Source organism: Salvelinus namaycush, chromosome 9 (genome assembly GCF_016432855.1).
Source record: "Salvelinus namaycush isolate Seneca chromosome 9, SaNama_1.0, whole genome shotgun sequence".
NCBI classification, from domain to species: Eukaryota; Metazoa; Chordata; class Actinopteri; order Salmoniformes; family Salmonidae; genus Salvelinus; species Salvelinus namaycush.
This window is the reverse complement of record NC_052315.1, coordinates 15,419,250-15,445,068: the sequence shown is the minus strand read 5'-3', so window position 1 is coordinate 15,445,068 and position 25,819 is coordinate 15,419,250. Positions and strand designations below refer to the sequence as shown.

The 25,819-nt window shown below is 41.1% G+C and overlaps 2 protein-coding genes across 3 annotated transcripts; one reads left to right on the top strand and one right to left on the bottom strand.

Annotated features, from left to right (window-relative positions):
• The first annotated feature begins 1,486 nt into the window (after nt 1-1,486).
• LOC120054034 (furin-like) lies at nt 1,487-11,629 on the top strand. The gene is made up of 14 exons (XM_039001393.1): nt 1,487-1,594; nt 1,706-1,810; nt 1,914-2,009; nt 2,174-2,296; nt 2,656-2,732; nt 2,850-2,938; nt 3,050-3,222; nt 3,374-3,586; nt 3,858-3,958; nt 4,067-4,170; nt 4,441-4,558; nt 4,909-5,088; nt 8,578-8,763; nt 11,320-11,629. The coding sequence occupies exons 1-14, from the start codon at nt 1,487-1,489 to the stop codon at nt 11,627-11,629; spliced, it is 1,983 nt and encodes a 660-aa protein (XP_038857321.1).
• A 5,418-nt stretch (nt 11,630-17,047) lies between these two features.
• ctdspl3 (CTD (carboxy-terminal domain, RNA polymerase II, polypeptide A) small phosphatase like 3) lies at nt 17,048-22,107 on the bottom strand. 2 transcript variants are annotated; one of them, XM_039000514.1, is made up of 11 exons: nt 21,823-22,107; nt 20,508-20,640; nt 20,280-20,414; nt 19,709-19,820; nt 19,228-19,339; nt 18,906-18,992; nt 18,664-18,726; nt 18,444-18,523; nt 18,110-18,236; nt 17,913-18,008; nt 17,048-17,501 (listed from the first exon to the last, which is right to left on the bottom strand). In XM_039000514.1, the coding sequence occupies exons 1-11, from the start codon at nt 21,919-21,921 to the stop codon at nt 17,436-17,438; spliced, it is 1,110 nt and encodes a 369-aa protein (XP_038856442.1). In that variant the 5' UTR covers nt 21,922-22,107; the 3' UTR covers nt 17,048-17,435. The 2 variants fall into 2 exon arrangements, with proteins under 2 accessions (XP_038856442.1, XP_038856443.1); XM_039000515.1 differs by having other exon boundaries at nt 18,149-18,236.
• Between the last annotated feature and the right edge of the window lie 3,712 nt (nt 22,108-25,819).

Here is a 25,819-nt window from a genome sequence, read left to right as displayed (position 1 = left end):
AAGGGTGTGCAATGTATAGGCCCACTGAGTAAACATTCTGAACCTTGTTTGAAGTCACCAGGTCACATGACCAAGGATCTATTGAAATTCTAAATTTTGAAAATGCATGTAAAACCATGTGAGATGAAAATGGACAAACTAAAGGGTGTGTAATGTGCAGGCCCACTGAGTGGACATTCTGAAACTTATTTGAAGTCACCAGGTCACATGACCAAGGAGCTATTGAAATCTTACATTTGGAAAAATTAATGTAAAAAGCGTGTGAGATAAAAATTGACAAACTAAAGGGTGTGCAATGTGTAGGCCCACTGAGTGGACATTCTGAACCTTGTTTGAAGTCAGCAGGTCACATGACCAAGGATCTATTGAAATTCTACATTTTGAAAAATTCATGTAAAACCATGTGAGATAAAAATGGACAAACTAAAGGGTGTGCAATGTGTAGGCCCACAGAGTGGACATTCTGAACCTTGTTTGAAGTCACCAGGTCACATGACCAAGGATCTATTGAAATTCTAAATTTTGAAAAATTCATGTAAAACCATGTGAGATAAAAATGGACAAACTAAAGGGTGTGCAATGTGTAGGCCCACTGAGTGGACATTCTGAACCTTGTTTGAAATCACCAGGTCAAATGACCAAGAAGCTATTGAAATTTTACATTTTGAAAAATTCATGTAAAACCATGTGAGATGAAAATGGACAAACTAAAGGGTGTGCAATGTGTGTCTATGCCATTGGGTTAGCTACAACTTATGAAAGTGTTAGGAGTAATGGTTAAAGAGCTATTGAAATTTCAAATCAAATCAAATGTATTTATATAGCCCTTCTTACATCAGCTGATATATCAAAGTGCTGTACAGAAACCCAGCCTAAAACCCCAAAGAGCATCAATGCAGGTGTAGAAGCACGGTGGCTTGGAAAAACTTCCTAGAAAGTCAAAACATAGGAAGAAACCTAGAGAGGAACCAGGCTATGAGGGGTGGCCAGTCCTCTTCTGGCTGTGCAGGGTGGAGATTATAACAAAACATGGCCAAGATGTTTTAAATTTGAAAAATTTGATTTGTCACTATGTTGACGGTCCCTAACTGCTGTTGGTGGACGTAAGGAAAACTACAGGCGAATATCCGTCGAATATCTAACTTGAAACTGTCGTTACATCGGTCCCAAATCATAGTCTTGTCAATGCCGTTACCCAACGCAAAAGTGACCAAACAATGCACAGATATTTGCGCGCCAGTCTTGATTATCCGTGGCGGGAATATTAGTTATTGTTCACGCTCGTGTAGGAGGCCTATTTGAATGTAAAGCTACAACCGTTAGTGATGAAACTGTCAACATCAGTTAAAATCAAGTTGTAGACATGAGAGTTAGCGAAATGAAAGGGTTGCTTCTCTATGACCAACAATGTATCAGCTGAACAGTTCAAACAGCAGACAGAATGATGTATATCAGTTGCTTCTTGTGTATGTTTTATGTGTGCACAATGTATGCCGAGGTCATCTACACTAACATTTGGGCTTTACATTTGAATTGCACTCCTGAACAAATCAACAAGATTGCAAAGAAGCATGGTTTCCATAACCTGGGAAAGGTAAAACAATGTTAGTTCACTGTTTATGTCATATAATGATTTGTATTTTTATGTATAGATCTTTTGACATATTATGACTAGCTAATTTCTTCTGGCATATTATATTTGTAGATATTTCCAGATGGCAACTATTACCATATGGAGCAAAGACAGGTGGCAAAACAATCATTGCAGGCACAATATTTGCATAATCTTCGACTCAAAGTGGACCCTAAGGTGAATAGCCAATAGGTCAATACTATTCAAAATTGGCTGGAATAACCAGTCCCAGCATTTCTCTTATTGTAATGAGTGTGATGATGTACTTTCTGTTTCTTAGGTGCTTTGGTTTGCACAGCAATCTGGAAGGAGTAGAAAGAGAAGACACTCTTTCACAGTACCAACTGATCCATTTTTCAATCAGCAGTGGTACCTGGTATGTCAACATTAAGCTTCCATTTTTGTTTGAAGTATATTTCCATAATAGAAGCTCTTTACATTTTTATTCAGCCTGTTTTAGTTTTTTCTGCCTTGAGTGAAAACAAATGGTTATCCCCGTTTTAAAACAGAAAAAATAATTTATTCAAACTGCTTTTCCAGAGTGAGGCCTTTGATCAGAATGTGGTGGCTGCATGGGCTCGAGGCTACACAGGAAAAGGGGTGGTGGTGTCCATCTTAGACGATGGCCTAGAGACAAGCCACCCAGACATTGCTGAAAATTATGTGAGTTGTTATTATACATTTTTTATTTAACCTTTATTTTAACAGGGAACACATTGAGACCTAGGTCTCTTTTACAAATGTGCCTTGTATAATACAACATAAATATACAGATTATACCCTATATATATATTAAAATACAAAAACACATTAATGGGAAGCACAAATCACCCAGAAAAAGTTACATTTCTCCACAAAAATGTCCCCAATCAATACTTTAAATTACCCGAATGGCACTAGAACATCAATATGAAATGTATTTAGAATTTTGTTCCAGCAATACAGTGCTGGAATACATACATACATAATAAAATACAAGTGGCAAAGGATCCTTATAAAGACCTAATGTATTGTACCTGTAGGATCCACAGGCTAGCTATGACATGAACGATAATGACCCCAACCCAGACACTCAATACTCTCTGACCAGACCGAAGAGGTAATTTGCTGTGATGTTAAGATTTTAATGCAAGATATTACATCATGTATCATGTATGAAGTGCACTATGTGACAACATTCTGTATGGATGAACCCCTTTTGTCTTCTGTTCTATAGGCATGGAACACGGTGTGCTGGGGTGGTGGCAGCGGTGGCAAATAATGGGGTGTGTGGGGTTGGAGTGGCATATCAGGCCAAGATCGGAGGCAAGTATTACCCAAACATTCACTCATTCGGTCTCTTTTAATAGCATATAGAACTGTACTGCAATTATCCTGCTTTAATTTGCATCCTGTTACTTGTTCTGTTTTGTCCAGGAGTTCGAATGTTGGATGGACAAGTGACTGACCTGATAGAAGCCATGTCCTTAAATTTGAATCAGCAACACATTGACATCTACAGCTCCAGCTGGGGACCTGAAGATTTGGGGACGAATTTGGAGGGGCCAAACACATTGGCCCAAGAAGCCTTTATCAGAGGCATTACCAATGTATGATACAACTTGTACTGGTTATCCTATATTACCTGTTTCATCAGTAGTGTCAATTTTGTTAGATAAGATAAAACAATGTAATCGGCATGGCAACTAAAGCGGTAAGATCATACAATGAGTCTTAAAAAACATATTCAATACCTTACAGGGCCGAGGTGGCTTGGGTTCCATTTACGTCTGGGCTTCAGGCAATGGGGGCGCCAGCTTTGACAACTGCAACTGCGATGGCTACACCAACAGCATTTACACGTTGTCTGTTGGTAGTACCACTGAGAGGGGAACACTGCCCTTCTACAGTGAACCCTGCTCTGCCATTCTAACAACAACCTACAGTGGTGGCAGCTTTCATCACCGCAGTATTGTACGTCTCTTTGTCCCCAACTCATCCCACGTGTTTTTAACATTCATATATTTCTTTAAAAAGATGCATTTAGAGTGACAAAGCATTCTGTTAAATCTTTGACTAGTTTAGCTTTAGTTTAATTGTGCTTAACAAAGTAGTCACATGAATGCAAAGGTTTGCTTAAGATGTGTGGAACTCTGAAAAAGGTCAATATTTATCTCACATTTACCACCTACAGCAACAGTAAGCAAAGCCTCAACAAAATACCTGGATGTTGTTTCCCTTCCAGGTCACCACCGACCTGCATCAATCCTGCACCTCAGACCATACTGGGACCTCTGCCTCTGCCCCTCTGGCTGCTGGAATCATTGCACTGGCTCTGGAGGCAAAGTAACCAGTCTCTTGTCTCTGTGCACCTGTAACTCAATAACCTATTTGTTGTAAGTTTGAGGCTTTGAGTCATCGAGAAAGATGATAATATCCCAACTTCTCCCACAGCCCGACACTCAACTGGCGTGATGTGCAACACCTCGTGGTACGAGCATCTAGACCGGTAGATCTTCGAACGCATGATTGGCGGACCAATGGTGTTGGAAGACCTGGTGAGACATAAAGCACTACCTTCTAGTGTTAGGTAGTTGACCATTACCCAACTGGGATGTGATTTGCTAAACTGTAGGGCCAGAAATTGAGTTGAAATGAATGAACTGGGCTGCTTTTAGACAGGCAGCCCAATTCTGATATTTTTTTCACTAATTGGTCTTTTGACCAATCAGATTGGTCAAAAGACCAGTTAGTGGAAAAAATATAAGAATTGGGCTGCCTGTGTAAACACAGCTATAGCATCATACACCTGATTTGCTTTATTGTAGTCAGCCATTACTATGGATATGGGCTACTGGATGCAGGGAGACTGGTGGAGTTGGCCAGTAAATGGAAAGCAGTCAAACCTAAAAGGAAATGCACCATTGACCTCATTACCAGAGCCATGTAAGGAAAACCCCCTTGTCCTTTCATCTCACTTATGGATAGTTAGTAGGAAAACAGCCACTTAGTGTGTTCTATAGCTGTTTACAGTAAACATAAACATGATCTTCAGATTTTATTGAGCATAAACAGAAGTGGAGGCTGGTGGGAAGAGCTATAGGACGGGCTCATTGTAATGGCTGGGATGCAATGCTTGGAACGGAGTCAAACATGTGGTTTCCATTTGTGTGGTGTGTGATACCATTCCATTAGCTCCTCCCACCTAGCCACCACTGATACAGTAATTCCACTAATTCATAATGCCAACTTGGCCAGTTAGATTTGTTATACCTGATGCTCTGTCTGTCTGATAGTGAACTCCGCAGGAAACTGACATTGAGGTGGAATGTGACAGCTTGTCACGGCACCAGGAACTGGATTCGGTCTCTGGAGCACATCCAGGCCCGTCTTACACTGACCTATAGCAGACGTGGAGATCTCTCCATCACCCTCATTAGCCCAAAGCAGACCATCTCCAATTTACTCACAACCAGGTAAGGCACAGCCAAGTCAATGGACAGAAAGATTGAAAGCAATACATAGAAGTGATTTAAAAAGTCATAGTCAATCGATTAATAATATTATAATACTCTTAGCAAAAAAAGGTATTTAATTTACAATATGTAGAATCTATGAGAATAGAAAAGTTCAGAACTTTTGTGAAACATCAGAGCACAGTGGAAAAATATATGTTAAATAGAAATCAAAACTTGATGGTGTTCAGAGATAGATGGGAGGGGTTTAGTGGAGCTGAAGGATGGTACTAAAAACAAACAAAAGATAACTATTGTAAACCATACTGTGTCTGTAAAATGTATAAAGTATGTATAGGCTTCTACTTCCAGCTTAAGTGTTGTCGTCTACTACTTTACTCTAATTAGGTGAGGGATTGTAGGGTTAAGTGTGCCTTGAATTGTAAATAAATCACTGACAGTGTCACCAGCAAAGCACCCCCACACCATCACACCTCCTCCTCCATGCTTCACGGTGGGAGCCACACATGCGGAGATCATCCGTTCACCTACTCTGCGTCTCAGACATGGCGGTTGGAATCAAAAATGTCAAATTTGGACACATCAGACCAAAGGACAGATTCCCACCGGTCTAATGTCCATTGCTTGTGTTTCTTGGCCCAAGCAAATCCCTTCTTATTGATGTCCTTTTTTAGTGGTTTCTTTGCAGCAATTCGACCATGAAGGACTGATTCACACAGTCTCCTCTGAACAGTTGATGTTGATATGTCTGTTACTTGAACTCTGTGAAGCATTTATTTGGACTGCAATTTGAGGCTGGTAACTCTAATGAACTTATCCTCTGCAGCAGAGGTAACTCTGGGATCATCCTTTCCTGTGGCGGTCCTTATGAGAGCCAGTTTCAACATAGCGCTTGATGGTTTTTGCAACTGCACTTGAATAAACTTTCAAAGTTCTTAATTTTCCGCATTGACTGACCTTCATGTCTTAAAGTAACGATGGACTGTCGTTTCTCTTTGCTTATTTAAGCTGTTCTTGCCATAATATGGACTTGGTCTATTACCAAATAGGGCTATTTTCTGTATACCAACCCTACCTTGTCACAACACAACTGATTGGCTCAAATGCATAAAGAAGGAAATAAATTCCACGATTTAACTTTTAAATAGGCACACCTGTTAATTGAAATGCATTCCAGGTGACTACCTCATGAAGCTGGTTGAGAGAATGCCAAGAGTGTGCAAAGCTGTCATCAAGGCAAAGGGTGGCTACTTTGAAGAATCTCAAATATGAAATGTATTTGTTTTAACACTTTTTTGGTTATTATATGATTCCATATGTGCTATATCATAGTTTTGATTTCTACAATGTAGAAAAGAGTAAAAATAAAGAAAAACCCTGGAATGAGTAGGTGTGTCTAAACTTTTGACTAGTACTGTGTGTGTATATATATGCACACACAACTTATTGTGGGAAGCTTGTAGAAGGCTATCCGAAACAATTGACCCAAGTTAAACAATTTAAAGGCAAATACTAATTGAGTGTATGTAAACTTCTGACCCACTGGGAATGTGAAATAAAAGCTGAAATAAATCATTCTCTCTACTATTATTCTGACATTTCACATTCTTAAAATAAAGTGGTGATCCTAACTGACCTAAGACAGGGAATTTTTACTAGGATTAAATGTCAGGAATTGTAAAAAACTAAGTTTAAATGTATTTGGCTAAGGTGCATGTAAACTTCCGACTTCAACTGTATATTGAGCATTCAAGACACAATGTGCAGAAATAAAGGGAGGAGCTAGGAATATTTTCACAATGGAAAGATCAGCTGACTCTCTGGCTTTCTAGAAAAAGACATTATCTCTAAACTACACTATGTACAAATCATAAACTCAGAAAAAAAGGAACGTCCCCTTTTCAGGACCCTGTCTTTCAAAGATAATTCGTAAAAATCCAAATAACTTCACAGATATTCATTGTAAAGGTTTTAAACACTGTTTCCCATGCTTGTTCAATGAACCATAAACAATTAATGAACATGCACCTATGGAACGGTTGTTAAGACACTAACAGCTTACAGACGGTAGGCAATTAAGGTCACAGTTATGAAAACTTATGACACTAAAGAGGCCTTTCTACTGACTCTGAAAAACACCAAAAGAAAGATGCCCAGGGTCCCTGCTCATCTGCGTGAACGTGCCTTAGGAATGCTGCAAGGAGGCATGAGGACTGCAGATGTGGCCAGGACAATAAATTGCAATGTCCGTACTGTGAGACGCCTAAGACAGCGCTACAGGGAGACAGGACGGACAGCTGATCGTTCTCGCAGTGGCAGACCACGTGTAACAACACCTGCACAGGATCAGTACATCCGAACATCACACCTGCGGGACAGGTACAGGATGGCAACAACAAATGCCCGATTTACACCAGGAATGCACAATCCCTCCATCAGTGCTGACTGTCCGCAATAGGCTGAGAGAGGCTGGACTGAGGGCTCGTATGCCTGTTGTAAGGCAGGTCCTCACCAGCCATCACCGGCAACAACGTCGCCTATGGGCACAAACCCACCGTTGCTGGACCAGACAGAACTGGCACAAAATGCTCGTCACTGACGAGTCGCGGTTTTTTCTCACCAGGAGTGATGGCGGGATTTGCGTTTATCGTCTAAGGAATGAGCGTTACACCGAGTCCTGTACTCTGGAGCGGGATCGATTTCGGAGGTGGAGGGTCCGTCGTGGTCTGGGGTGGTGTGTTACAGCATCATCGGACTGAGCTTGTTGTCATTGCAGGCAATCTCAACGCTGTGCGTTACAGGGAAGACATCCTCCTCCCTCATGTGGTACCCTTCCTGCAGGCTCATCTTGACATGACCCTCCAGCATGACAATGCCACCAGCCATACTGCTCGTTCTGTGCGTGATTTCCTGCAAGACAGGAATGTCAGTGTTCTGCCATGGCCAGCGAAGAGCCTGGTTCTCAATCCCATTGAGCACGTCTGGGAGCTGTTGGATCGGAGGGTGAGGGCTAGAGCCATTCCCCCCAGAAATGTCCAGGAACTTGCAGGTGCCTTGGTGGCAGAGTAGGGTAACATCTCACAGCAAGAACTGGCAAATCTGGTGCAGTCCATGAGGAGGAGATGCACTGCAGTACTTAATGCAGCTGGTGGCCACACCAGATACTGACTGTTTTTGATTTTGACCCCCCCCCCTTTGTTCAGGGACACATTATTCCATTTCTGTTAGTCACATGTCTGTGGAACTTGTTCAGTGTATGTCTCAGTTGTTGAATCTTGTTTTGTTCATACAAATATTTACACATGTTAAGTTTGCTGAAAATAAATGCTGTTGACAGTGAGAGGATGTTTATTTTTTTGCTGTTCATATATATATATATATACGGCATAATGGTGAAGTATCAGGGTTTCAATATGCAACAAGAAGTCCAAGTGTGACTTATCTTGTCTTCAGTGTACTAAAATATTCTAATCCAATGTTGCTTCACAGGCCTTACGATAAAATGTCTACAGGTTTCTCAGACTGGGCCTTCATGAGTACACACTGCTGGGATGAGGATCCCTGCGGATATTGGGTTCTACGGATAGAAAACAACGGAGATTCAACCAACAGAGGTACACTGACAAAAACAAAGATGTTTCTATTTGAGGTGTCAACTTCAATAACACAGCGAATGTCTTAAAACCCATCTCTAGTATTTCAATTCAATTAGTTACTGAAAGAAATAGTACACAACATTTATTAGAAACAGAACATTTGTCATCTTTAACTAGTATTAGAAATCAAATGCACTCAGTGCTGCTGTCACGCCCTGACCTTAGAGAGCCTTTTTATTTCTCTATTTGGTTAGGTCAGGGTGTGATTTGGGTGGGCATTCTATGTTTTCTGTTTCTTTGTTTTTGGCCGAGTGTGGTTCCCAATCAGAGGCAGCTGTCTATCGTTGTCTCTGATTGGGGATCATACTTAGGCAGCCCTTTTTCTCACCATTATGTTGTGGGATCTTGTTTTCTGTTTAGTTACTGTTGCTTGACATAACTGTACGTTTTTGTTATTTTGTTTGAGTGTTTTTTGAATTAAAATCATGAACACTTTCCACGCTGCGCCTTGGTCTACTCTTTCTACCACCAACGAGAGCCGCTGATGTGACGGAGGCTGGCACGGTTTGGCTCTCGCTTTCTTCTTTTGTAGTCCTTCCCGTTCAAGCGAACACCTCATCAAAAGTACACAATGTACTCATGACATGAAAATGATTTGTTTTTGTTCCATAATTTCTCACACAGTTACAATTTAGGACAGGATGTGTATGCTTTAGATTGTGCAATGGACATTTTCTACAATGTACTCAAGCACAAACTTGTTTTTTTTCTTTGTCCATAGGCATCCTGTTGAAATTTCATCTGGAGTTGCATGGGACAGATGAACGCATGGCAGGCCGTCGCATGGAGAGGGCAGTGATACAGCAGTGTGCAGTGGGGAACTCTGATGGCAGCTGTGAAGGTAGGCAGCAACATCAACCATACCCTGGATTTATACTGAACAAAAATATAAACTCAACATGCGACAATTAATGATTTGACTGAGTTACAGTTCATTTAAGGAAATCAGGCAAAAAAATCTATGGATTTTAACTTGAACTGGCAGGGGCGCAGCCATGGGTGGGCATAGGCCCACCCATTGGGGAGACAGGCCCAGCCAATCAGAAATAGTTTTCCCTCACAAACGGGCTTTATTTATTTTACGGTCTCCTAACCAATTGTGCTATTATGTGGTTTTTTTTCGCGATATTTGTAAATTATTTTGTACATAATGTTTCTGCAACCATATCTTACGGAAGAAAAGAGCTTCTGGATATCAGGACAGCGATCACTCACCTCGGATTAGACGAAGATTTCTTCAACAACAACAACAGCAGCAAGCAGGACTCACACGATATTCTCCAAACACCCCACAGGGCAGATATCCCAATTATTCGCAAAAGGAAGCGACGCAGAGGACGAAGAGCCGGATGCCTCGTCCGTACCCGCAGAAGACAACTAGGAAAGCTGCCGTTACCGTCAATATTACTCGCCAACGTGCAATCATTAGACAATAAACTAGACGAGGTAAGATCACGAATATCCTACCAACGGAACATCAAAAACTGTAATATCCTATGCTTCACGGAATCGTGGCTGAATGATGACATGGATATTCAGCTAGCGGGATACACGCTGCACCGGCAGGATAGAACAGCACACTCAGGTAAAACGAGGGGGGGAGGTCTGTGCATATTTGTAAACAACAGCTGGTGCACAAAATTTAAGGAAGTCTAGATTTTGGGAAGGCCCTAAAAATGATCAGACTCCAGCCACCCTATTCATAGACTGTTCTCTGCTACCACACGGCAAGCGGTACCAGAGTGCCAAGTCTAGGTCCCAAAGGCCTTCTTCACAGCTTCTATACCCAAGCCGTAAGACTCCTGAACAGCTAATCAAATGGTTACCCAGACTATTGCATTGCCCCCCCTCTTTTACACTTCTGTAACTCTGTTATCTATGTATAGTCACTTTAAATCTGCCTACATGTACATATTACCTCAATTACCTGAACTAACCTGTGCCCCTGCACATTGACTCTGTACCAGTAGTCCCTGTATATAGCCTCGCTACTGTTATTTTGCTGCTGCTCTTTAATTTTATGTTATTTTTTATTCATCCATTTTTTAAAACTTAACACTTACTGTTCTTAACTGCATTGTCGGTTAAGGGCTTGTAAGTAAGCATTTCACTAAGGTCTACCCCTCTTGTATTCGGCGCATGTGACAAATACAATTTGATTTGAAATACACTTTTTGTGGATATGGAGAATATCTGGAATCTTTTATTTCAGCTCATGAAACATCAGACCAACACTTTACATGTTGCGTTTTTATATTTTTGTTCAGTATATTTTACAATGAAACAGTTGCACACTGTAATGTCACATTCTATAAGACAGTTTGAAAATGTTACTAACCAAGTAAGGATCCTCCTTTTTTTTTTTTGAGTGTGTCTACCCATTGTACGTGTTTGAGAGCATCTGCCTGATGTCCTGTCCACCTCACTACTATGAGTCAGATGGAAACAGCACCCGCTCCCATCGGAAGTGCTTACCCTGCCATCACAACTGCCACACTTGTTTTGGGAAACAGGACACAAACTGTCTGGACTGCCCTCCGTATTCAATCTTGGATTTTCGTCTTGGTACCTGTAGCCCCCCTGTCTACCCCTGGGACCACAGAGGTAAAGTGACCAGTGGCATGGAGCGGACGGCAGCAGTTCTTGGTATCCTGATGGGAGGGCCGCTGGTGATTTTGTGCATCATGTGGGCGATTACATGGATGGTGAGCAGGGCGTTCCTACCATGTGTCGCTGCCAGGAACGAAGTGGACAGCAGCACCAGTCATAGCAGCAGTGAGGAGGCTAGGGATGTGGAGATGGTGGTCTTCCGTATTACAGAAGACCAGGCAGAGAACAGCGAGAGAACATCTACATTCACCAACATTCCCAGTACTTCACTTTAAGAGGAATTTGACTCGCTTCAGTCAACATTAAAGTAGCCAATAATCAAATTCTGTCGACTAACAGAAACAGAAGAAATTATTTTCCAAATAGCTTTTATTGTTACTTCAGTATCATTTACAAACTTTTGGATGGATAAAATAAATGTCTATTTTGGACCCAAGTTGCATTCAGTGGTTTTTATAAGAACACATCAATTGGTAGAATATCCATCCATTTGCAATTATAACTTTTAAGTAAAAGTACTTCACAGAACATTAAATATAGGCACTGGAATAGCTTAAAAGGACACACATTTAGAAGTAGAACATTGTTCAAAGACTTCCTCCACAACTAAAGGGAGGAACGGCTCTTGCATTTCAGATAATAAGCATGAATCCACATAAAAAGGTCCTGTATATGAGGAGCAAAATACAACTTAAGCCTTTACAGACTTAGAGGTTAGTGGCATTCTGTGAAGCTCTGCTGAACTTCAGACCACAGGAATGGGCTATTTCTGGGTTCTAAGCTTTCTCTTTAAGTTATAAGGGACAGTGCTCTCCTCCTTACTGAGTTTCCAAGATGTCCGTGGGTATGACACTATCTGATTTGCCACTGGAGCTCTGTGACACCTCCAGAGGCCAGGATGAAGGGGTGGTCTGATAATAGAGTGTGTCCTCCGACCCAAAGAGCAGATGTCTGAGGCTCAAGTCGTACAGACAGTACAGATTGAAAGCCACCATGGCAAGAAGTGGGAAAACAGTGAGCCCCGATCCAAAGCCTCTCCAGGGGCTACACATGTGGAAGCAGAGCCAGTAGATAAGCCTATAGGAATAAAATGAGGATAAACTTAAAACATGTTCAGCTTTATAATAATTAATAATTAGGTGCTTACATATGTCCTATTTCACACATGTACAAGTGCAAGATATTTGATTTTTGCATATCCCACTCCCCCGACACCCTTGGAGAATGGGGTCCGAGCCAGGGATCAGCCATTATTCATGGGCACCCTGGAGCAATAAGGGTTACGTGCCTTGCTAAAGGGCACAGACAGATTTTTCACCTAGTTGGCTCGGGGATTTGAACCAATAACCTTTCAGTTACTAGCCCAATGCTCCTAACCGCTAAGCTACCTGCTGTCCATTCTAGAGCATAGTGACACGTCACTATTTTCTCTCACTGAGCAATCAATGACTTTGAAATCACTCACCTCCCACCAACGAAAACTCCAGTCAAAATGGGCACCACCCGCAGCTGGTCTTGAGGCAGGAATGTAGCCAGAACCAACAGATTGAGAACGTAGAGAAACAACTGCTCCATAGACGCAGAGACAAACAGCTGCTGAATGGCCGGTCTTCTGTGGAGAGCCTCAGCTGGATTTAAAGACCGAGTGCAGAACTGGCACATAGCACCAATCAGCATAGCTAGAGGGGGAGTAATAGGTATGTTAGTATTCGAATTTGGAAACACAACACAAAACACCTAATGGTCTGTTTGATTTTGTCTGGCATTATGAGTCTTCAGCATCCTAGTTTGAAGAAAAACTGCTTTTGAACTGATGCTTAGTCCAGTCTTTGATAATACCCTCCTTTTCTGCTTGAACATACGACTACTAATACTTGAAAACCGATGTTTCCTGCTTGAACATATAACATTCGACTAATAAAACTCGAAAACCAAATATGTGAAAGGATTTGTTTTTAGCCATGTTGCTTTCTACAGTCAAGTCATTTCAGTAGAAAGAAAAGGAGATGAGGAAAGTAATGAGAAACTATTGGGACACTGCCCAGGAGACTGGAGAACTAGTTACCCTCATCTTTTCTATTCTAGTTTCCATGTTAAGCTATTTATAAGAAAGGGGAGGAAATTGCCAGTGCTTCAATAAGACTTGCATTGCCTTGAGGTTGAATGTGTTGACAAAGACTAAGCCTGAGACAAATGAGACGTGGACTACTAGAAAACCTAAAATCACTTAATACTGCATTCAAGAGCTTTTTGGGAGATTGATTGCTCCAACTAAATAAGTAGGTTTGTAGAGCTCAATATAAAAGGCACCCCACTGAGCAAAAACTGGTTGAATCAACATTGTTTCCATGTCATTTCAACAACAAAAAATAAAATATGATGACTGAATCAATGTGGGAAAATGATTGGATTTGCAAAAAGTCATCAACGTAAGAGGATTACATATTTTCACCCAACTTTTTACCTAAATCTAATGACGTGACATTTTTTTTGATTTCACGTTTGTTGACAACCAAATTTAAATCTAAACTAGATGTTGAACTAATGTCTGTGCCCAGTGTGACAGTTGTGTTGTTTGAGTCGCATATGAAAATAATTATTCAGACATACCCAACAAGATGGGGACTGCAGCTACGGCACAGCAGCAAAGTGTGAAAGTGAGGCGGCTGACCATGTCAGGGCAGTCTGGGGAATCTATGGGAACATAGAAATAAAGTGCATAGAGAAGCCCTGCAGTAAACAGAAGGGAGGCCAGGACTGAGCACACAGCAGGAACGCGGCCACTTTGGCAACATCTACAGCAGCAGCACCACAGTCTCTTGTCTGCCACCTCTGGGACAGCCTCACACGTCTCTTGATCTTGGGAACTCCACATAGTCAACTCTATGCTCTCCGGTGGCAAGCCGAGCAACGGTTGGCCTTCATCAATGGTGGACTCCAGATTGTTGGATTCTGGACTCCATCTCTGTGTGTCTGTGCCATTGGGAATGTCTCTGCGAGAGGCTGGATTTGGAGTGCTGATGCAGTTTTCCACCGGGTCTTCCAAATTGTGCACAGGAGCAATCGGACTTGAAATAGTTCGATCCTGAACTCCCTCTTGCGGTCTTCGCTCTGCTTTGAAGCCCTCGCTGGGTTGCTGGTGGCAAGAATCAAGCTCTGTACAAAACAAAGCATAATCAACATCTTTCTGCCACCATATGTTCAATGTTGTGAATAATGAATGTCACCCATTCTGCACGTTTAATTAGTGGCACTCAAATAAAAAATGTGTTTGTTCGATTATCACTTACGGACAAGTTGATCGGCTGGCAGGGCTTCCAGGGAGTGATGAGAGCCAATGACTGAGTGAGAAGAGGAGTGGAGCTCCTCCACTGAAGATTCAGGACTGTCAGACACTGGTGCTAAAGAGATTTGGGTGTCCAGGTCGAGGAATGGAGAGAATGACAGCCTGGCAGGGTCAATATCCTGCAGTTGATTGATGATGTCACTGATAGACTCCTTCACACTGTCAATCTCTTTGCCATCTTCTGGGTTGGTGGCTTGACGCCCCGTCATAGTCGCACAGCCTACAGAACTAACTGCAGATAGACAATTTCACATTTACTATGTGAACCCTACAATAACATGACAATATCGGTCGTATTGATATTGTTTGCATCTCCGCACGCGAGGTTCAAAGGGTCCACCCAATTCGCGCCAGGCTGTATTATGAACATCTGGGGATTGAATTTGGAATCGGCCCTTGGGGCAGCGCCAATCGTGGAGGGCGGCTAGTCGTCTGATTTTAGGACTGACACGCAACTAAACCAAACACGTCACGACTGGGGTTCATTCTCCAAACAAAAGACGGATTTACTAGACTATCATAACATTTTGTGCAGTTTTTGGAAAGTGAGGCATCGAATTGAAATTACCAATTGACTCAAACGGAACGCGCACGCAAGAGAAAATGTGCATTTGCTGTTCTGTTGCAGATTAATTGTTGCCAGTTGCATTCATTGATTAGGATATTACCATTTTTCTTTGAATAGGATACTTGATGATTGAAGTGGTAGTTTATTGATCATAAATAATACATACATCTAATATTCCCATATCAAATTACTAATAATAACAAGAGGAGCAATATAAACGATAGCCTCATCATTTAGGTCTGATGAAGCCACTATTCAATAGCTTAGTTTATACATAGTCATATGGGCAGACAGTCAAAATCCATACAGAAAAAGTAGCCTACGCACTTCTATTCGATTAAAAGATGCTGAATACACTTACTTTTTCTAGGGATGCAGAATTACTGTTGTTTCAATTTCTTCGTTTTTTTCCTTCCCCCAACTTTTGTCTTCTAGAATCTGGTATACAGTCTCAACTTCTGAATCAAATTTCAAGACGGACAAAATACTACGTTTTAGCCCCCGCCCACACACTTTCTGGGTACCATGTCACACAGACCATATGGAGCAAATAAATCCAAAGCGGATACACCGGGGGGTTTGGGGCTCTGCTGTTGGGTCCAGATATTTAGAAAATAAAACATTACTTAAAACTTAAACAGGAAGTCACCTGGAGTTGATCATCAAATAAATCAGCCTCCCGTAAAGTGCTATAGTACACACAGAGAATTAAAAACAAATCACATGCAAAGTTATTTCATCTCAGATTTGCAAACTCTAGACGGGTTTCCAAAAGCAGTATGAAATTAACCCACTCAGACCTTAGTGTCGACTGAAAGGTGATCAGTTGCCAACCCCTGAGACTGATTTGTGAAGCATGTTGAAACTTTAGAAAGGTAAGACAATAGCAGTCTTTGTGTTCCTGCCACATGTGGGGGAAACTGGCATTAGAATAGGATTTCACTATAGCTTTAGTGGGAAGGTCTGTTTAATGGGAGGGGTAAGTTTAGTTTCTGAATATTCATTCTTGGGGTAAAAATGTATTGTCAAAATTCCATGTACAAAAACAAAACAAATAGGCTAACCATGGAAGTCATAGGACACATGACATTTCTAGTGTGCTAAAGGCACTGTAAAGGTAGCTAGAATAGATTGACCCTATGCTTGCTTACAGCTGCACTGGGGTCGGACAGGATTCCTGTTTAGATAAAGACACCGTGGAGCCGGAGTGAGATATGGCTCAAAAAACATACCTCAGTCCAGGGATGAGAAATACATTGTACTCCGAATTGTCCCATTATCCCAACTGTTAGATCGAGATTGACTGAGCACTAGTTTTTCCAGAAAATGGCCCTTTCCATCCTCATGCTAAGTAGCAGAAGCTAAAGCAGCCATTTTGGAATGGCAGTGTCAACTAATCAGCTCCTTTGTTCAACGCTACGTGCCATTCCGTAATGACTGCGGTGGGTACCGATAGCTAGAATGAGGACAAATAGCAGTTTACTTAAACTAGCAGCCGTTCAATGATTCTCGGTGTAACAGTTTGGATAATGGGACAATTCGGAGAACAACGCATTTCTCATCCCTGGATTGAGTTGTTTTCCGAGCCATATCTCACTCCGGCGCCACTATAGCTTTGGAACAGGAAGCCTGTCCGACCCCAGTGCAGATGTAAGCAGTAGTGTCAGAATCTAGTTTGAAAAGTGTAAAGGGAGATATGCACGAAAATGCAAGAGGTCATCCAGACAAATAAGACTAAATTCATCGGAGACTTCTAAAATGATTCTGAAAAAGACCAGCATGGTTTAAGTTGTTTTATTATTTACAGATAAACTTGTTCTGGCTTTTGTTGAGGTGAAAAATCCAATAATGTCACTAAAATAATCAAAGAATATTTACATAACAGCTTCTAAAAAGCTATTTTCTGTCAATAAATTAGGATTATTAAGTATGAAGAACATATTTTAAGTTGCATCATTATATTCAAATAGTTCATTTTTCAACTATTAGCAATTTATTGCTGGGCTGAGTGAGAAATGTTTGGGAACGATATAGAATCTCTGCATTTTAAATTGACACTATCAGAAACCCATTGGTCATTCAGGGATTATACAGAAGGACTAGAATAGTAGATCTAGTTCATGTTTGCAATTAAAACGTTTATGGAAGGATGATCAGAAGCCTTTTCTCAATCTTCAGAGAGCAGTCTGTGAAAGTGGTCTGTCCTCCTCTTCAGTACCTCCCGGCAATCATCCTACAGAAAAATGGTGCCTTCAAGTTAGTAAAAACATCCACTATTTATTTTGTAGAACACTGGTGCTGTTTCTTGTGGAATACAAGTAGTTGCACAGTCTTTCTGAATTACATTTCCAAACATACGATAACAGTTTTAACTTGTGGTATTTGTAGAATACTAGCCAAGTGTTAGAGATTGACTCAAGGTTAGTTTTTCTGCTTTTTCCACACCCCAGGGGTATACCCACTTCCCAAATGAGATCTGTTGCATGTGTGATGTTTGTTTTGTCAAACGAGATTTAATCCTAGAAGACACCTAACTAGGTTGTGAATTATGGAAATTGCAACAACAAAAAGAAACACTACAATTTAATAAAAATAATACTTTGTATGCCACCGGAGGTGGGATACCAAAACACTGTCAACGTACTGTTCCGGACACTCTCTCAAGATACGGGATGAGCTTCTGAAGTTCTTTGTCCTCCTTATCCCCAGACCAGCTCTTGATGGGAAGCATATTCATCAGCTGCAGAAATAAAGCAGGAAGTTTAATAAAACTCCACTCTGCTTCCAAAGAAAAAAAATATGCATCGTATAATTAAGTGAACATCATCACAGTAAACACACATGGTAGGGGTATGTGTGTGGAGCATTGTCCAAAACCACCGTTTTAGCAAGGTCCCTCTCAAGTACGCCCAAATCCTTGACATAGTGCCCAAGAACACAGGTACAGTCCTGTTGATACAAACGGTGTCTACAAAAGAAGATATCAGTTATACACATTTAAAGTACAACCTAATATCAACTGAAATCTATTCCTCAAATTATTCAAAGTAGATGAGATTGTCAGCCTGTCTCTGGTACACAGAACTCTGAAGCTGCAATATCACTAAAACAATACAGCAAAACAAGCATGGCAAAAGGACAGCAACCAAAGTTTAAAAAAAATTACTTCTCATACCGAAACAGCCTTCTTTTCGGGTCCAAGATGTCCAGTATTTTCTCTGCATATTCTTTCTTTGCAGATGTATAAACAAACATCTGCGAAACACACATTTGAGTCATTCAATTACCTGGCTTCTTAACAATAAACATATTACACATAAATGGGGGAAGTTAAACATGTAGCAAAAATAAAAACACATGGCTACTGCACACATAATAACAACTTGAAAACATACCTCAAAATGTTTTGTCATGGCTTCCAGAAATTCTTTCACATGTGGTCGTAGAATCATGTAGACCTATTGAGGTAAGAGAATAAAAATATTACAATATTTTATGTTACCATCATTAGACAGACATTCATCCTATTAAAAAAAACAAAAAAATAAACACTGGTCATTCAAGCAAAGAATAAAAGCCCTTATCACTGCCTTCCTGCGGCCTTATAAGTCTGAAATAAACAGATTCATTCACTAACTTTGTACTGATTGTCCTGGAAGCATGTGCGAAAGGTGTACTCTGCATCCTCAATCCGGTTCAGAGAGCTGTACATGAGCGTTTCATCCTAGAACAGAAAAAATGTCCAAGCGATTGGTACCCCATAGTGTTTAATTTTGATGGAATGATAATATAACTTGGTAATCATCATGGAAATACAACCTACTGATACATGAATATACTAAGTAAATATCAGACTGTAAACCAGACCCGCCTAAAAATATATATTATACTTTGCATGGGAATTACACAAGTAAATGCTTTGATTAGTCACTAATCTCAAAGGTAAACCCAACACTCACCAGATCTAAAACTAGAGTGGCTTGGGGCGTACTCCTCGTCTTAGGTGGGATGTCTCGTATGCACGGTTTGGATTGCTGGGATTTGGATGGAATGTTCTTGATGAAGGTAAAGCTAAATACAACAATGCAATGGATTAATTACTTTCAGGAAAAGGGAGTCCTTGAGAACCACATACATTAGGAAAGCAAGTATGGGCAGTGGATTATTTCAGCAGAAGTGCATCACAAACCAGGAACAATTATGTTGGCCAGGCTGGCCAGCTTCTTTAAATGCCCAGCTGTTGATTATCTTATCAGAGTTATTTGACACCAATGAACGGTTTGCTGGTAACTCTTTGATCCTGCATTATGACATAGCCCCAAGATGATCCTGAGGTGATCTAATTCGTCAAGTAGACACATTGTATTTCATAATATGTTATGGCATGCAGCCTTAGAATCGTATTCCACAGAACCTAGAACAAAAAACGGAAGAACCCACGGGCTGAAAACGTCATCGTTGTCCTCATCTCCAGCGAGAAGGCTGATGGAACCATAGCCAAACACACACTGCTCTGGGCTCATCACATCACCACTGCTGGGGGTTCTCGCATCTGAATAGATAAAAAACACACAAAAAACAGCCTTGATTCAAATGAATAAGACTCATTCACCCTGGACCAATTGAGCCATTACTGTGCTGACCTCATCTACTCTTGCCTCAATAATCACATGCAAGTCCTTGCTAGCCTATACAGTAGTTTGTTTATTAGAAACCGAAAGTGACAGTTTCTCTGTAAACAAATAGGCCTACCCAATGGACTCAGGAAAGTGACAAACCATGATGGCCTATTCTCCAAGACAGAAGAATGTCTGTTCGGTTCTACACAATACAGTTCTATCTGAACACAAACACTGCACACCCATGAATTAGCCCCTGGCCTTCCAGGCAGGCTACCCTACTTGTAAAATACATACAAAAGCCAACACACACACTCGGGATTGCTTACTAAATAGTGTGCAAGTATGCAATTTCAAACATAGCCCAACCAATCCACCTTTGATGTACTTACTTTCCTTGGTAGGTGTGAGGAACCGGACCATGGGGGAGTAGATATTTCGCACAGTGGAATTGAGGGGAGAGGAGGGGTTTAGCTCCGACAGCACCCGGTGATGGTGCACATTAACGGGGGTCTTGAAGCCCAGATCTAGAAATTAATACAGAATGATTGTCAGTATTTAGTTGCCATCTTGAAATAAACAACAATAGAGCAATTCCATTCACCAAAATAAATGGGTACCTTCTCTGTCTTCATAGGCAGGGGCTGCCACCCTTTTCCTCCCACGCCCTTGTACAAGAGGGCGCTTTGTAGCGGTGGGGATATCATCATCAGGGTAGAGTGACTGGTTGTCTGGCTGTTGTACATCTGCATCCTACACACAGAAAATATAATTGTGACAGTCTGAAAAAGTAGCTAAAAGCTCACATAAAAAGGATCAGAATTACCCCCACCAACTGTATGTCAGTAAAGTATTGGGCACTAGTATAAAAACGTGCAAGTTGTCTCACATACAGGCTGACCCAAACCTTGATGAAAAAGGCTTTATCCAAAGCGACTTACAGTCATGCATACATACATTGTATGTACAGGCGGTCCTGGGAAAAGAACCCACTATCCTGGAGTTCCAAGCACCATAATCTACCAACTGACCTACTAATGACCACATTATTATGAGTCTTTGTCCTATGGAGGATTCAATTCAATCAATCAGTGTGTATACTGACACTTAACAACATCTAGCTACAGTGATAGTAAAAACAGAGCGCACGGGCGACATAGATACTAGTTCAAGTCCCTCCCCCTCGACCTACTTGTGATGGGTAATCTGTATCCTCTCTGCCAGACACTACATCCGTGGAGCTATTTCAAGCGAAATGTAAGACATGACTACCTGCCTGTATCAACAGGAGTTGATGATAAAGCCAGTGTGATGCTTTGTCAAATTAAACAAAAACATGGGTCGCCATTTTATATTACAGACAGGTAATGTTCAATTATTATAAATGAGATGATAAAATATTGCATATATAGTTTTGGGTAAGAACGACAAATACATTCAGGGTGGCCAACTGGTCAGTTGAACTGTGAACAAGAACCCATTGCAACATTGTCCGTTGTAGTTTGCCAATTTTGCCAGCGAGTGAGGATACTCTTTTCACGCCACTTCGTTACATCTACAACCGGAATTAAATTTTTCGTAGTAGGTTAGCAGAATTTATGCAGCATGTTGAGAATTAACATATTCAGGTTATGATAATTAACGTGTCAGGTTAGGAAAAAGGTTAGGGTTAGCGAAAATGTTCTCATAACCTGCCATGAAAATCACTTCCGGTCGTAGCTGTATCGAAGTGGCGTGAAAATAATGTCCTAGCGACTAAGAGCATTTTCCTAGCTACTACAACATCATTGTTTACGGTTGTCAAATCGGATAGCTAGTTAGCAAGCGATTGTGAGGTCGTCTAGCAAATTTGTTTAAGCCAACGATAATGCGTAATACGCATTCAAAGTTCAGCTTATTCCAAGATATTTGGTCAAAACAAGCTCATCGATTTACCTTTTCCGGAGTTACGCTCTGAGCCGCTCTCTTCGAGGACCGCCGACCGTTAAACTGTGCTGATGAAGGGTCAGCAATACTTCGAGACCGAAGTCTCATCTTCACAAAATGAAATGTTGTACACGGACAATAATCGTTATACAGCCCGTGAAAATAATCCTTGTACCTACTAAAAAAGTCGAGATCAGTTCCTGTTTGTGGTTGCTTTTCGTCCTTTATTCCATTCGTTCTCGTGCTGTTTTGTTTCTGTTCATTTAAATCTACCGGGAAGGTCTACTGCTGTAGCTAGCTGTAATCAAGGGGCGGAGCTTTAAAAAAAATACTGTCAACGTGATAGCCAAGTCACGTTGCAGATGGTAGCCTAGTGGTGGCAGACAATTTCTAGATAGGGTAATAGTCATATTCTATTCATATTCCATTTGTATGGCTTTTTGTTTACAGTTAACTTCCGATGTTTTATTGTTTTGTGGATGAATAGATGGTGTATGACAAAGTGTAAACTTTCGAGGTGTATTTTTGCGAACCATTAGTATACCTAAAATGTTTTGTAAAAATTGAGTAAGAATGTACATAATGTACATCAGTAATAAGACAAGGTTCAATACAAAATACAATAAAACACACCCATTTTATTTAAGATTGTATACTTATGTTTTTCCCCCCATTTAAAATCCAGGCAGATAGGCCTACATCAGATACATTATGTCTTAAACTTTTCCAATGTAAAGGCTGATGGATAACAATTTACAATTGTGTTTAAAGATATAGAATGTAATCTTTCCAAGTTTAACCATGCCATTCAGTTGATACCAACATTCAATGTAATCTGTTCTAAAGAAACTCTGAAACATTCATTGTCTCTTTGTGCTGAAGTATTTATCAATGCAATTGTGGTGTAAAACCTCAGCTGGCATTCTAGGAAAATGTTATATTTATTTAAATCCAAAATGAATGTATTCACACGAACACATTGATTAAATAGGCAAGAATCGTTCTTCACCCCTCAGAAAAAAAGCATTAAAAAGAGATCACATGTTCTAAAAAGCGTGTTGTTGGATCTGTTGTTTGGGCACTACACCTTGCTAAAAACTGGTCACTGAAGAGGCACAGAATGTCACCCTCAACTTCACTTGTTTCCTTGTATTTTGGGAAACATCCCATTCAGTGGAAAAAAGGTTAATCATAGAAAATAATGAGAAAAAATATCACACATGCACAAAACGGACTGAAAAATACTTTTGTGCCTGTATCTATAAGAAGTAGTTGTAGGCTGCAGCAATAGTGTTTCAATATAGCAGTTTGTTGCCTTTTGCAAAATGCAAAAGTGCTACATGAAAAATAATCTGTAACACCAATGAAGAGAAAGAGAGAAATACAAAGCGCAACAGCATGTGCACACACTAACCTGTAACTTTAGCCCTAGCAGGGATACATCCATAAAAATTTGGAGGTAGAAGTATATTCCTGAGAAGTAGAAGAAAAAAAAAACTAATTTATATTCTAAATTTCCAAGTACTGCACATGACAACAAAATAGTTAACAAAACCAAGGCCAGTGTGTCAACCTAGCGGTTCCCCAAATCACAATATTATTATCATTAATATAATAACTATTGTTATTAATATCATGATAATAAATGTCATCAGCTGTAAATGTAATGTCTGTGCTAGGTTGCTATATCATATTTTTTTAAAGAAAACTTCAATGTAAAAACAAAGTAATATAATCTAGAGCCATCCAAAGAATTTTCAGAAGTGTATAATTACTTTTCAGAGGTGCTATAATTACAAGATTTCTTATGCTGTGACAATTCCTCTATGAATTAACCTGTAAATAGAACTATATATTTTCATTCACGATAACATTGTATTTTATTTAATCTTCACATATGTTTTGGTTGTCCCAGCCATGTACAATCTACCAAACAGATAGCTAAAGCAAGTGGTATGTCTTATAATGTCTTAAGGCTGAACATTCATGGAAAGATTCTGATGAGAATCTCTCTAAAATCTAAAGGATATAGAATAGAAATCTATAAGCAAGCCTCTTCCATGATAAGTAGGTCTCATAACTTCTGTTGAGATTAAGAAATGATAGAATTCTCCTCAAAATCAAGTTGAAATCTAAACTGTGGGCCTTGCAATCAAATATAAAACAGAGGAAAGGCAGAGATTATGCCTACCACAGAAGCTATAAACACACTGTGCATCCCAAACTGTATCTGATTGTGTGCTGTAAGAAATAAATCAACTAGGGGGCAGCATCACCAAGGCATAAAGTCAGTATTGCTGACAGAGGCTTCCCTGGTCTCCATTGCATGTTGCCAAAACAATCCAAAGGGATTGTCATCAATTATGATAAAGAAATGATTAAAGGCGTTAGACCAGGAGTGGGCAAACTTTTTGGCTCGAGGGCCACATCGGGATTTTGAATTTCAACGGAGGGCTGCATTTTTGGGGGGACCAATTGTTTGTTAAAATCAATTTGTGGGGCCTCCCGAGTGGCGCAACGGTCTAAGGCACTGCATCGCAGTGTTTGAGGCGTCACTACAGACCCAGGTTCGATCCCAGGCTGTGTCACAGCTGGCCGTGACTGGGAGAACCATGAGGCGGCGCATAATTGGCCACGTGTCGTCCGGGTTAGGAGAAGGTTTGTCAGGCCGGGATTTTCTTGTACCATCTCGCTCTAGCGACTCCTGTGGTGGGCCGGGCGCATGTACGCTGACACGGTTGCCAGGTGTACAGTGTTTCCTCCGACACATTGGTGCGGCTGGCTTCCGGGTTAAGCGGGCATTCTGTCAAGAAGCAGTGCGGCTTGGCTGGGTCGTGTTTTGGAGGACGCACGGCTTTCGACCTTTGCCTCTCCTGAGTCTGTACGAGAGTTACAGCGATGGGACAAGAGTGTAACTACCAATTGGGGAGAAAAAATGGCGGGCCGGATTGAAGTATACTTTGCGCCCCCCTTGCGTTAGACGGTTGTCTGCAATAATCTATCTTTCCAACCATTTTGGATTATTTACCAACATCTGAATTATCTGACTACCATCGGTTTTATCTGTCAATGCATAGTATAAACCCATGTCATGAAGCTCAGAATAATATATAATACGTTAAGTTTAACAGCAATATACTACTTCAATATCATACTGTGTAATGGTCTTACAAGAGATTTAGGCAAAGCATAGCCTTGAGGTTGAGGCAGGTCCTACATTGAGGTCAAATGGAGCTGCAGGAAAAAAGACCATGAGGTATACAATGTGTGTAACATCTCCTTATTGTTACTACAATAAAGTCAAAATCGACCTTCCCTGAGAATTCTGAAAAGTACTGAGTGTGAATCTATGCGGTTTCTTGAAGATACAGAAACAGCCTTCCGTCAGATTCTCCTCTCCACCCTCTCAGGGCTGTGCGTCTCAAACTCTTGGGACTGCTTCCTACCTGGCAGGCTGCTCTTACCAGGTGACGTGGAGAGGATCTGTGTCAGCACCATGTACTCTCACTACTGGCATGACCCAGGGCTCTGTTCTAGGCCCTCTCCTCTTCTCTCTCACTCAGCTCCGTCATATCCCCACATGGTCTCTCCCCTCACTGCTATGCAGATGACACTCAACTACTATTTCCTTCTCCCCTTCTGACACCTAGGTGGCAACACACATCTCTGCCTGCTTGGCAGATATCTAAGCTTGGATTTCGGCCCACCACCACAAGCTCAACAAGATGGAGCTGCTCTTCCTCCTGGTGAAGGTCTGCCCGCTCCAAGACCTGTCCATCCCAGTTGACAACTCCATGGTGTCCCCCTCCCAGAGTGCAAAGAACCTTGGCACAACACTGGTCAACATGCTGTCGTTCTCTGCAAACATCAAAGCAGTGACTCGTTCCTGCAGGTTCATGCTCTACAACAGAGTATGACCCTACCTCACACAGGAAGCGGCGCAGGTCTTAATCCAGGCACTTGTCATCTCCCATCTGGAATACTGCAACTCGCTGTTGGCTGGGCT